Source organism: Muscardinus avellanarius (assembly GCF_963383645.1).
Source record: "Muscardinus avellanarius genome assembly, chromosome: 16".
NCBI lineage: Eukaryota > Metazoa > Chordata > Mammalia > Rodentia > Gliridae > Muscardinus > Muscardinus avellanarius.
The window spans coordinates 58,632,907-58,646,626 of record NC_137802.1 but is presented as its reverse complement, the minus strand read 5'-3'; the positions used below and the strand labels follow the sequence as shown (position 1 = coordinate 58,646,626).

General features: G+C 49.4%; 1 protein-coding gene across 1 annotated transcript in view; it reads left to right on the top strand.

Moving 5' to 3' along the window:
• The window catches only part of ERN1 (endoplasmic reticulum to nucleus signaling 1), a gene marked incomplete at both ends in the record, with an annotated part of 90,274 nt that overhangs the window by 68,898 nt on the left and 7,656 nt on the right, over positions 1 to 13,720 (top strand). Inside the window, 8 exons of the mRNA XM_080712445.1 lie at positions 646 to 764; positions 3,539 to 3,730; positions 6,232 to 6,502; positions 7,510 to 7,600; positions 8,320 to 8,509; positions 9,699 to 9,798; positions 10,067 to 10,266; positions 12,492 to 12,639. Coding sequence (XP_080568571.1) covers positions 646 to 764; positions 3,539 to 3,730; positions 6,232 to 6,502; positions 7,510 to 7,600; positions 8,320 to 8,509; positions 9,699 to 9,798; positions 10,067 to 10,266; positions 12,492 to 12,639 — 1,311 coding nt within the window. The remainder of the gene's footprint in view (positions 1 to 645; positions 765 to 3,538; positions 3,731 to 6,231; positions 6,503 to 7,509; positions 7,601 to 8,319; positions 8,510 to 9,698; positions 9,799 to 10,066; positions 10,267 to 12,491; positions 12,640 to 13,720) is intronic.

Below are 13,720 nucleotides of genomic sequence, written 5' to 3'. Positions count from 1 at the left end.
CTGTGGGGAAGCCCACTGTTCACGGAGGGCTCGCGCCCGCATGGGCGATTGGAGCACGAGGAGGGAGTTTGGCAGCCTTTGTAGAGTGATGTCCTGTGTAAAGCGTTGGAAGGAGGTCTCCTTGGTCTTTGATGAAGCTTCATAATGCTTCACCTGAGAATTAGGCACATGTACCCACACATCCCAAACGGACACTTCTTTGTTCTCATAATGAGACTCAGAATATGATATTCTGCCATCGAGCGGTACCATTTCTGGGTTTTGTGTTATTGGGGTGTGTGTGTTTGTTACTGGGGATTAAACCCAGAAGCATTCTACCTCTGAGCTATACCCCTCCCAGCGCCCCCTCTTTTTTTAGTCTTTTGTTTTAAAACAGGCTCTGACTAGGTTGCTGAGAGCCTCACTACTTGCCGAGGCTGATCCTCCTGTCTCAGCCTCCCAGGTACTGAGATTATAGGCATGTAACCACTCTGCCCGGCTACTATTTTCTGGGATTTTTTTTGGGGGGGGGTAATTGCTTCACTTTGTAGATGTGAGTTTGCCTTGTGGACCCCTCAGTGGGTAGCAACTGTTGCCCAACTTTAGTGATGAGTGCTACCACAGCTTGGGAAACTATTTTTATGAAAGGTTTATTTCCTCTCCCAGGACACCATGAAACGCCGCTGTCTGCATCTACCAAGATGCTGGAGAGATTTCCCAACAACCTGCCCAAACATCGGGAAAATGTCATTCCTGCTGATTCGGAAAAAAAGAGCTTCGAAGATGTGAGTGTGGCGGCAGCAGCAACTTTTCCAGTCAGGTGTTTGGAGACAGGGCCCTGGACTTTGCCCTTGCCTTAGGGAAGACAGCCCCAGAACCAGAACAAACAAGATAAGCTCCTCAGGGCTGATAAGGAGGGGCAGGAAAGGTCCTGGAATGGCAGCAGGACCTAGCTAGGCCTGGATTTGGCCTGGGGTGGGAACAGGAAGTCACTGAGGGAAGAGAACTGCGGAGGAGGGGCCAGGGCTGTGAGCAAGGCTGGCGTGCCCAGCACTGGGTCTGAGGCTGTCAGGGAGGGAGCAGGAAGCGAGCCCACCTGAGCAAGTGTGAACACGGTCCCAAGCCTCAGATGAGCCTGACAAGGAGGAAGAGGTGATAAAGAAGAGGGGAGGCCTGAAGTTTTAGGAAGCCCAGAATGGCTTATGAAAGGTGGCCTTGTGATTTGGCAGAGGCCAGATCTGGAGAGTCCAGTGCACCTGGAGAACGGAGCCTGAGGCAGTGGGGGGCTGCCGGGCAGCTGCCTTGAGGTTCTGATGTGGCCTGTGGGGACAGGCCTGCTAGGCAGGTCTCAGCTCAGGCAGATGCCCCAGCCATGCCGGGTGATTGAGGGAGCTTGTTAGCGGGATGGTTCACCCAGATGTAGACGGTGCCATGGGTCCTCACAGCATTGGCCCGAAGCCAGAGTTACCAGCCTTGTTATCCTTCCTGTGTCTTATCTGCTGATGTGGGCTTCACTCAGTCAGAAACCAGAGGCCCAGGAGACTGCTGCTCCGGCTCACACAGCTCAGCCTAAGACTTTTACATTTAACCACCTGATCGTTAGCAAAAGGTCTTTCAAAAATTTATCACAATATCCTGAGGTGCATCTGTATGATAAGTCTGTCATTTATTTATTTATTTATGCAGTACTGGGGATGTAACCCAGGGGCATTGTACCTCCAAGCTACACTTCCAGCCCTATTTTTAATTCTTTATTTTGAAACAGAGTCTCACTGAGTTGCAAAGGGCCTCACTAAGTAGCTGAGACTCTCCACAAACAGCAATCCTCCAGTCTCAGCCTCCCAAGTACTGGGATTACAAGTGTGCACCACCACACCCAGCTGGAGTCTTGTCTTTTTTTTTTTTTTTTTTTGGTGGTATTGGGGGTGGAACCCAGAGGCTTTCTACCTCCGGGCTATACTCCCAGACCTATTTTATATTTTATTTGGAAACAGGGTCTCACTTAAGTTGCTGAGAGCCTCCCTAAGTAGCTGAGGCTGGCTCAGAACCTGTTGCAATCCTCCTGTCTCAGCCTCCCAAGCACTGGGATTACAAGCGTGTGCCACCACCCCTGGCTGGAGTCTGTCTTACACAAGCACTGTGGAACAGATACATCCAAATGAGTGTTGTCTTTGGTCACGTGTTCAGCAAGCACTCCTCAGTTGCCCACTGCACACCAGACAGACCACGCCTCCTGTACCCTGGGAGACTCTGGGGTAGGCCTGGAGGGCACAGGGGAGGGAATGGGCGGAGGCCACACCTGGGATGCTGGAGATGACCATGCTCCTGCGTTCTGGGCCTGGAGGCTGTGTGCTGATTTCATTGGGCAAACAAGTAAGGAAATACCTGGAACTCTTGGTGTTTGAGAAAAGATTAATGCATTTTTCAAAACTCATACATGAATTCTCAGAGGGTCTGAGGAACTTGGAGGGAACCTACATTTCTAAAATGTAATTTGGGGACTCTAAATAAAAATCTCTTTAACAAAGACTTCTGATACTTTTTAAAAAATGTTAAAAATAGTGAAATTTTTGAATAAATTATTTGTACTGGAAATTTTAAAAGCAACATAAGAAAAATGGTGTCACCGCCAGCACTACAAAAAATAAGAAAGAGTGAAGTTTCTTTATTTCATAGGCATGAGCCTGTACACCTGACTCTCCTTTACAATGTGGAACTTTGATGATGTGTATTATCAAATAGACTACCAGCTTTTCACCAGACATTATTACAGACCATTTCAGAGTTGTTCCAAATATCAAGTCTACTATCAAAGGAGAACTTTTTTCCCTTCATTGAAGAATCTCAGGGTCTGGCCAGGTTTTGTGATGGCTCATGTCTGTAATCCCAGCTACTCAGAAGGCGGAGGCAGGAGGACTGCAAGTTCAAGTCCAGCCTGGGTAACTTAGCAAGTCCTTATCTCAACATGAAATCGAAGCCAGGTGTGAAACCACACACCTGTAATTAATCCCATTACCTGGGAGGCTGAGACAGGAGGATCATAGATTCAAAGCCAGCCTCAGAAACTTAGTGAGACCTTGTTTCCAAATAAAATAGGGCTGGGAGTATAGCCCAGAGGTAGAATGCTTCTGGGTTCAATCCCCAGCCCCACAAACAAACAAATAAAATTGAAGAGGGGGAGGGTAAATGGCTGGAAGTGTGGCCAGTGGTAGAGAACTTGCCTAGCACGCACAAGGCTTTGGTTTCAATCTCCAGTCCTGTGTGAATGCAGCTGTGCGTGTGTGTGCTCACGCACACACATAGAATACCAGAGTCTGAAGGCATTTCCAGAAGACTTGCTCTAGAATGCTTTTGAGCACTGGTAGCATCACCGCAGAAGTATGTGATCTCTCAGATTGGTTGCCTAGAAAGAGGCAATGTGACCTTTGATGGGCTCAAAAACAATCCAGCTCCTCACAGCATAGCCCTATGTTGTAAATAGATATGGTTTATCTCAATCTCTCAGCTTATTTGTATCTGGCTAGAAATTTTGCAATGATGTAGGAACTCTCTCATCAAGGTTATCAACCTGGTTGACGAGACTTCGGAAAACACGCCGACCACCATGTCTCAGGATGTGGAAGAGAAGTTGACTCGGTCCCCCGCCAAGCCCGAGGCCCCCATGGACTCCATGCTCAAGGACATGGCCACCATCATCCTGAGCACCTTCCTGCTGGTTGGCTGGGTGGCCTTCATCATCACCTACCCGCTGGTAAAGCTCAGCCCTCCCCCCCTCCCGGTACTCCTGAACTTCTCTGCCTGTCACCTCATGTCAGTAATGTCCAGACAAAAACAGTCCACATGTTTTTTCACATTTAAAAGCAGCAGTGGCAAGCCAGGCGTGGTGGTGCACGCTTGTAATCCCCACGCTTGGGAGGCGGAGACAGGAAGATCGCACAGGTTCGAACCCAGCCTCAGCTACTTAGTGAGGCTTTCAGCAACTTAGTGAGACCCCGTTTCCAAAAAAATATTTAAAAAAAGGTCTGGGAGTATAGCCCGGAGGTAGAAAGCCTCTGGGTTCCACCCCCAGTACCACCAAAAAAAAAAAAAAAAAAAAAAAAAAAAAAAATATATATATATATATATATATATATATATATATATATGAGAGAGAGAGGGGGGGGGAGGGGATAGGTCTGGGAGTATAGCCCGAGGTAGAAGGGCTTCCAGGAACCCCAGTACCACACACACAAAAAAAGCAGCGGCAAACTGGGTGTGGTGGCCCACACCTGTAATCCCAGTACTCGGGAGGCTGAGGCAGGAGGATCACAGGTTCAATACCAGCCTCAGCAACTTGCGAGGCACTCTGCAACTGAGTGAGACCCTATTTCAAAAGAAAAGATAAAATAGGGCTGGGAGTGTAGCTCAGGGGTAGAATGCCCCTGGGTTCAATCCCCAGCACCATACACACACACACACACACACACACACAGCAGTGGCAAGACCTGTAATCCCAGCTCCTCCGGAGGCTGAGGCAGGAAGATAAAGTTCACATGCAGCCTGAGCAACTTACCAAGACCTGTCTCAAAATAAAAATAAAGGTGCATGCTTGTAATCCTAGTACGTGGCAGGCTGAGACAGGAGGATCACAGGTTCATGGCCAGCCTCAGCTACTTAGGCTCTACGCAACTTAATGAGACCCTGTTTCAAAACAAAAAAAGAAATAGGGCTAACGGTGTAGCTCAGAGGTAGAACACTCCTGGGTTCATTCCCTGGTACCACAAAAAAAGGAGGTCAATATTTATTTTCAAAAGCATTAGTAATTAAGGAGATACTAGGTTCTCAGAAAATGATAATTTTGTAGCTAAATCTTAGTTTTTTTCCAAAACTGGCCTACAAAAGCTGATCTATATAAGCCCACCCACAAATCATTTGGAGTAGCTAATTTTATCTCTTTTTTTAAGAACAGAAAAAAAATAGATGAAATTTTTCCCTCCCTTAAAAGCTGTCTGTTAGATCATGGAGAACTTAGAAGGCGGTGTGTTGATTGCTCTGGTGTCCCATTTGGGTATAACAGAGCACGAGCCTCTGGCTGAGTGGACATGGATGGCCCCGGACACCAGTCCCTTCAGCACGTTGCCAAGCATGGCGGCGTTGCCTCCCACACCAGCACCCAGGCAGCTCAAGCCCCCTAGGAGGAGGGGAGGCAGCCACTCTCTTGTGCTTTGCTTTCTATGAATGGAGTCTGTTCACCTGGTTATTATTTATCCCCTGTCTACTACAGAAGAAACCAGGCTGAGAAGCTAAGGACCTTTCCAGGGCATTCACCTAGTACATACGTTTCCAGGCCTTCCGCCCTAGGTCAAGAGGGGGGGGGAGCTGGACAACTCCTGGTGGGTCGGCACTACATCCCGATCCCTTTGGTCGCCCTCCCACTCCAGGGTAGGAGCGGTCACAGATTCTCGTCCCTTCTAGTGGTGAAGTGAGCCTCTTGGTATCAGGGAGGAGTGAGGGTTCCGGGAGGTGGCGTGGTAGATGCAGGCCCAGCCTGCACCGCCTTATCCTGGCCATGTGGCAGCAGGTTGGGGGTGGCGAAGTTCTGAGCCTTGGCTTCGTAGCTGCCTTCTGGACTGCAAGACCACCTGGGCGGGCGCCACGCTCCATCAAGGGCTTGGCCATGATGGGCATGAACCAGGCTTCCCCATCCACCACACCCCTCCCACCCTTCCTCATTGGGTTTAACTTTTGCGGCAACTCCAGATTTTCCTAGAAGTCACTCAATTCTAGGATTAAGTAGAGCCCCCTGGGCATGGTAGAACATATCTGTAATCCCAGTTAGGAAACTGAGACAGTTTGCAGGTTCAAGGCCAGCCTCAGCAACTTAGTGAGATCCTGTTTCAAAATAAAAAATAAAAAGGGCTGGGAGTATAGCTTTGCTATAAGTATAAGTATGGCTCCTCTGGCTTCAATCCCCATCAAAACACACACACACACACACACACACACACACACACACACACACACAGAAATATAAATAAATAAATAATCGAGCCCCCTCCCTCTGGGCCAGCCCTCCGGGGCAGAGCCTCCTGTGGTGCTCCTGCCTGGTGGCCACTGGTCTCAGCCAGGCTCCTCCAGGGTTGGGTCGGGGCTGACTGGCAGAAAGGCCATCACTGAATCGATCCTGCCTCCCTGTGGCTTCCCTTGATCTCGGCCCGGGGTCCCTGCCGCCAGGGATGCTGCACTTGTCTGCATGTGGCTTTCTCTCCCCAGAGCATGCACCAGCAGCATCAGCTCCAGCACCAGCAGTTCCAAAAGGAACTGGAGAAGATCCAGCTCCTGCAGCAGCAGCAGCTGCCCTTCCACCCGCCTGGAGAGCTGCCCCCGGACGGCGAGCTCCTGGACATGTCATCGGGGCTCTACTCGGAGAGCTCAGGCACCAGCAGCCCCAGCCCGTCCCCCAGGGCCTCCAACCACTCACTTCACTCCGGCAGCTCCGCCTCCAAGGCTGGCACCAGCTCCTGCCTAGAGCCTGATGATGAGGGTAAAGCCGGTTGCCATTTGTCTGTGAACACCACCTGAGAACCATAGAGGGCCATGTCCTCCCGTGGAGTCCCCATGAGACCATGCAGGGCCGATCCCGAGGGCCCGCCACGTTCCCCGACTTCCTCCCACTGTGGATCCCCGAGGGAGGGGCTTTTACTCCAACCCGTGGCACCTCCCTCGGAGGCTCTTTCAGGGGCCACCTCAGCCCACCCTCCTCCTTCCTCATAGGGCTGGGAATCACTACTGACCAGAAGGCACAGCCTATTGGGCCTGAGAGAATTCCCATGGCCAGCCTGTGGCCAAGCACAAAAGTGCAGCCGTGACCCACTCTTCTCTTGGGGAGTTGGCTCAAGCCAGTTGTCAGGACCCATATTCTGGGGGGACTGACAGATTGTGCAGGGACCTCAGATCCCCAAGTCCAGTGGTCTCATCATTTTTCATATCCACTGCCCCCCTGGAATGTTCAGGTATAGGTCTTTGAGGTAGATTTTTAATTTTTGTTAACCATTACATAGTTCTAATAGTATAAAGCCGGGTGTGGTGGTATACGCTTGCAATCCCAGCCTGCATTTGGGAGGCTGAGACAGGAGGATCACAGTTCGTGATCCTTTGCAACTGAGTGAGATCCCTTTTCAAAAAGTAGAAAATAAAAAATAGGGCTGAGATAGCTCAGAGATAGAATGCCCCTGGGTTCTATCACCAGACCAGCAATGCAAAAAAAAAAAAAATAGTTCTAATAATATATAAATATGTATGAGACTATGGAGAGTCCCTGTCTTCAAAAAGCTTTTTAAGACATCCACTTTCATGGTAAAGTGAAGGCAGAAACAATGCAGGGTAGGAGCCAGTGGGCCTGGGCATGAATGTCAGTAAGGAGTCTGGGGTTACTGCCTCTTTAATCCCAGCTCCTAATCAGAAGTCAGGAAGCTGGTAGCCTTATTAGTCTTGAAGCTCTTTAGGTGATATCTGCTTAAAACAGTCTTTTTTCCCCATGTTTTACTCCAGATGAGGAAACCAGCATGGTGATGGTTGGGAAAATTTCGTTCTGTCCCAGGGATGTCCTGGGCCATGGAGCTGAGGGCACAATTGTATACCGGTGAGTGGAGCTGCCAGTCTCACCCTGTGCACCACCCAAAGCAGGTGTGGTGTGTCTGTCATTTGTAGGCTGTGTGTCGGGCTCCAGGGGTGTAACTCAGGAAGTGCTGACCCAGGTGTAGCACACACGCCTATAATCCCAGTACTTGGGAGGCTAAGAAGGAGGATCACAGATTCCAGGGCAGCCTGGTCAGCTTAGCAAGGACCTCAGCAACTTAGTGAAACACCCTTTCAAAAATAAAAAGGGGTACCGGGCGTGGTGGCGCACGCTTGTAATCCCCACGCTTGGGAGGCAGAGACAGGAGGATTGTGCAGGTTCGAAGCCAGCCTCTCTGGCTTAAGAGACCCTGTTGCCAAAATAGGTCTGGGAGTGTAGCCCAGAGGTAGAAGGGTTTCCAGGAACCTCAGTACCACAAACAAAAATAAATAAATAAATAAATAAATAAATAAATAAATAAATGGCGGGGAGGGGTGTAGCTTGGAGGTAGACTGTCCCCAGGTTCAATGCCCAGTACCCCTCCAGGCTAAGTGGCTGTGAAGGCAGGCAAGCCACATGACCAGGTAGCTCGGGCACTAAGAGGAGGTGGTCAGTCAGGGCTCTGGCTGAGGTGCTGGTGAGGTGGCCCTGTGTCCCGGGGGCACTGCATTCCCTGAGCCTCATCTCATTTCCACAGCCTGACAGGCTCTAACCAAACACAACTGCTGCTCCTTGTGCCACAGGGGCATGTTTGACAACCGTGACGTGGCCGTGAAGAGGATCCTCCCCGAGTGTTTTAGCTTCGCAGATCGTGAGGTCCAGCTGCTGCGGGAATCCGATGAGCACCCGAACGTGATCCGTTACTTCTGTACGGAGAGGGACCGGCAGTTCCAGTACATTGCCATCGAGCTGTGCGCGGCCACCCTGCAAGAGGTGAGTCTGGCTGGCCTTCAGGCGCCCGGCCACGGGCAGCTCTGCCATGGCCACCGCAGCTCTCTGCCCCACCAGCCGGGGTGTCATTTAGGGACTGCCAGTTTATTATTTTATTTTGTTTTATTAATTACTGAAATTACAGTACAATGAAATGAGTTTATTTTAAATGTAGAACTTGATGCGTTTGAACAGTGTGTGTGTGTGTGTGTGTGTGTGTGTGTGTGTGTGTCTCCATTTAACCACAAACATCAAAGGTAGAACTTTTTTTGCAGTACTGGAGATTGAATCCAGTGATGTTCTACCTCTGAGCTATACTCACACTCTATTTTATTCTTTATTTTGAAAAAGGGTCTCACTAGCTGGGCGTGGTGGCGCACGCTTGTAATCCCCGCTTGGGAGGCTGAGACAGGAGGATCGTACGGGTTCGAAGCCAGCCTCAGCTACTTAGTGAGGCTTTCAGCAACTTAGTGAGACCCTGTTTCCAAATAAAATATTTTTTAAAAGGTCTGGGAGTATAGACCGGAAGTAGAAAGCCTCTGGGTTCCACCCCCAGTACCACCAAAAAAAAAAAAGAAAGAAAAAGAAAAAGGGTCTCACTGAGTTGCAGAGAGCCTCACTAAGCTGCTGAGACTGGCCTTGAACATGTGATCCTTCTGTCTCAGCCTCCCAAGTACTGGGATTACAGACGTGCGTTGCCACGCCCAGCAGTAGAGCATTTTGTCAGCCCAGTTTTAATGGATGGTCTGCTCAGCATGCCTGGACAGCCCTGGGTCACGTTGGCACACACCTCCTTTGCATCCAGGGTCGGTTATCGTGCCCAGCTCTGTCATGGCTGGTGTGGGCATGGAGGTTGCCCGTTGATGAGCCCAGGCTGTAAGACCATCCAGCAAACCTGTTTTGCTTGGTGTCCAGGCTTACCAGGAAGTATTCCTGTATGGGTTTGGATTCCCCATAGGTTTACCAGTATGAGGCAGTGAGCTCCAATGCCTTTCCTTCTTATCTTTCTCATTGAAAATTAGTAAATTGGAGCCTTATTTATTTGTTTAAGTCAGTCTGTGATTTTAGGAGGTCTGTTGGAAAATATGGATTTGGACAGAGAATGTCAGCAGTAAAACGGGATCGAAAAGGAGTTCTGGGGCCAAGAAGTCCCGAGGGCTGTGTGCAGTGACCGTGCCTTTGTCTGTTGCAGTACGTGGAGCAGAAGGACTTTGCCCACCTTGGCCTGGAGCCCATCACCTTGCTGCAGCAGACCACCTCGGGCCTGGCGCACCTGCACTCCCTCAACATTGGTGAGCGCTCCCCGCTGCAGGCCCAGGACCAGGGCAGGGGATCCAACTGCACAGGCGGCCTTGCCACTGTAGCGCTTGGCTCTGCCATTGATGTGTGGGGGTGGGGTGGGAGCTTCAGTCCCTGGACAAGTCGCATAAGAATTTGAGGAGGAATCCTATGTACTTGAAAGCCTTTAGAGAGGACGGCAAGTGTAAAGGGTCTGCCGAGGACACTGCCATGTAGGGAGTGGCTTGTGGTGAGCCCTGGATGCATCTGGAGTTCTCTCAGTTCACAGAGACCTGAAGCCCCACAACATTCTCCTCTCCATGCCCAACGCTCACGGCAGGATCAAAGCCATGATCTCTGACTTTGGCCTCTGTAAGAAGCTGGCGGTGGGCAGACATAGCTTCAGCCGCCGTTCTGGGGTGCCTGGCACCGAAGGCTGGATCGCCCCGGAGATGCTGAGCGAAGACTGTAAGGAGAACCCTGTGAGTAATGGACACAGCCCTGAAAAGCACAGAACCAGCCCACTGGACCTCGCAGTAGGACCCTCAAGTTCAAAGTTGGGGGGCTGGCGCACTTGCCTGGAGATTGACACTGCTTTAACAGAGCTGCCGAGCAGCCTTCCCTTCCTGTGTACACAAGGTGCACGGAGGGGCTGATGTGAGCAGTGGTTTTTTGTTTTTGTTTTGTTTGTGGTATTAGGGATTGAACCCCGGGCAATCTAGCTCCAAGTTACATTCCCAGGACTAGTTTTTTTTCTGAAGCAGGGTCTTGCTAAGTTGCTGAGAGATTCACGGAGTTACTGAAGCTGGTTGTGAACCTATGATCCTCCTGTCTCAGCCTCTAAAGCACTGAAATTACCGGCAGGTCCCACCATATCTGGCAATTGTACCCGTTTTTTTATCCTACTCTCCCAATTACCTTTTAACCCCTTTTTTATTTGGGGTAACCGGGAAATCAGGTCTCGCATAAAATGAGCAAACCTCCTGTTTTCAATTTTTTTGTTTGTACAGCTTTTAATTTGAGAATTTTTAGACACATAGAAAATTGAAATGTTATCTTGAACTGTATACCACCCCCTGGATTCAATGTGGGTTAATGTTTTTGCTACATTTGCTTTATCTCTCCTATGTGTCTATTGTTGAACCATTGAGTTTAAGCAATTGGTACCCTAGCCCTTCCCTCCTAAATATTGCAACATGTCTACTAAGAACAAGTCCCTTCTTCCTCCTGACCCACACCATTATCACCTCTGAACGGTTAGTACTGTTTCGTCCTATTGCCTCATGTTCAAGCCATATTCGTTTCCCGTTAGTCCAACAGCCTTTTGTAGAGCTCTTTTGTCCATCAGGACCCCACCAACTGTACTGCATTGACAGGCCTCTGTAGACTTCCACAGTCACCCACCTGCTTTGCTTCTGATGCGGGCGTTTGAAGAGTCCAGGAAGGTCCTGGAACATTTCTCTCTATTCTCTGTATTTCCTGCATACTGGAAGTTAGGTCTAAAGGGCTCGATTAGACTTAACAGAAATGTTTGGGCTAGAACAGATCATAGATCATTACGTCGGAGGCACATGATGGCACCATTAGCATTGTGCCCCTGAGTGAGGCTGGCTTGAGTCACCGTGCCAGCTGCCCTCTCCACGTGAAGGGCACTTTTCCCTGCTGTTAGAAGTGATGCGCGGCGGGTCAGGGCACACTGTGGCTGTCATTGCCCAGTGGCTTTCATCTTTGGCCATCTTCACCTAAAGCACTCAGTACCATGAAATTCTTCTACACTTATTAGCTGCCATTTTTTCCCTTTTCTTTTTTACATGTTTTTAACCCAGAGGCATTCTACCTCTGAGCTACAGCACTGACCCTGTTTTATTTTATTTTGTTTTACGTTTTGGAACAGAGTCTTGCTAACATATCATGTGCTAGCCTCAAACCTGCAATCCTGTTTCAGCCTCCCAAGTACTAGAATTATAAGCATGTGCCCCCATGCCTGGCCCTCTTTTTCTTTCTTAGTCACTATATCTCAATGATCTTTAGTGTTGAAATAAACTATAGCTCTTATTCATACACAGACACACACACGCACACACACGTTTCCTTAAAAAGCAGCTCACCTGTAGACACTGAGTGGTTTCCTGGAATAAGTGAGAGGCGTTATCAAATAAGGTCAAAAATGACCTCACTGGAAACGTCACATAAATTTCTTTCTAGGATTATTTTTGAACTAAAAACTGTTTCCTTCACTTAGCTAATAAAGTTTACGTGCCTGCTGTGCACAGACACCCTTCTACACCCTGGGGGTGCGACAGAGAAGAAAACACAGATCCCACCATGGGGACTTTGCTGTCAGTTGGGTAACGAATATCCAGGGTCTAGGAGAGCCTGCTGCGGCCACCCACGTGGTCATACACTAATGCGTCTGCGCTTCACAATCCCAGGAAGAACAAGCCATCATGGCTTACATGTGAAGAAGCCGAGGCGCAGAGGGGCCAGGGTGCCAGCTGGCACGGGGCAGAGGCAGATCCCAGGCCTTTGACTCCCACACCTGTCCTCCGCCGTGACTACAACACAGGGTAGCACTGCAGGCCACGCTGGCTGCTTGGGCAGTTCACACCATCTGCTGACGCTCCCAGGACACCTTCTGGGGGCTGATGGGCACAGTGCTCCTGCTTCCCTGGCTCCCGGGACACTCACGTCCTGTGTTTCTTTGCAGACCTACACGGTGGACATCTTCTCTGCAGGATGCGTCTTTTACTATGTCATCTCTGAGGGCAGCCACCCTTTTGGCAAGTCCCTGCAGCGGCAGGCCAACATCCTCCTGGGAGCCTACAACCTCGACTGCTTCCACCCAGAGAAGCACGGTGAGTGCAGGCCAGGCTCGTGCTGCTCGCCCTGGGCCCCGGAGCTGCCAGAGCCGGGGGTACAGCTGTCCTCCAGCACCCGCCACCGGGCCAGGGCTCCCTCTGGGGACCTCCCTAGTCCAGCGTGTGAGGGGAGGGTTGAATAATCTGAGGTCCCTCCTTGGGCTGGCATTTGGGAGCATAAGTTGTGCACACTTTGTAAACTGGGCTCCGTGAGGCCAGGGCCAGTGGACACAGCCTGCACTGGACGGGGACAGACAGGCCGCCCTCACTCTCCTGGCTCAGGTGTGCAAGTCCCTCTCCCTGGTTTTGGGGTTTGTGGGTTCTAGTGGACCATGATACTCTGGCACTACCTTTTGAAAAAAGTAAAGCTAAATTATTGTGGGGAGGGGTTTGGTTTATTTTGTTTTGAGGTACTGGGGAATGAACCCAGGGGCATTCTACCTCCAAGCTACATGTACCCCACCCCTATTTTTTATTTTTATTTTGAAACAGGGTCTCACTAAGTTGATGAGAGTCTCACTACTTATTGAAGCTCTCCTTGAACCTGTGATTCTCTTGTCTCAGCCTCTCAAGTACTGGGATTACAAGTATGCATCACCACACCCTGCTTAAAGTATTGTTTGATTTATGGTTTAATTTTTATTTTCATTATAAAAAATTAGTGTAAAGGCCATAATTCCATTATACAGGGATCAATGACTACTATTAATTGCTATTAGTGCTTTGGTACTTATTATTCATTTATCGAGACATATGTGCATTCTTTTATAAAAATAGTCTTAAATCACATGTACTACTTTTTGGCAGGCTTTTCTTTTTTTATGATTAGTTTACGATCCTGTTTTATTTTTTATTCTTTTAATTTTTTTTTATTGGTGCATTATATTCATACAACTTATTGGGGTAAAAAACTTGTGTGTACAAACATGTACTCATCGCTGATTTAACCCCTACCCAAATCCCACCCCATTCCCTCCCCGTCCCTCCCTCCCTTGCTTGGCTTAGTGATTGACTTTGATATGTTTAAGTACATTGTGAGCTTTAGAGATTTTCCTCTTCCCCCCTCATTTCTCCTCCT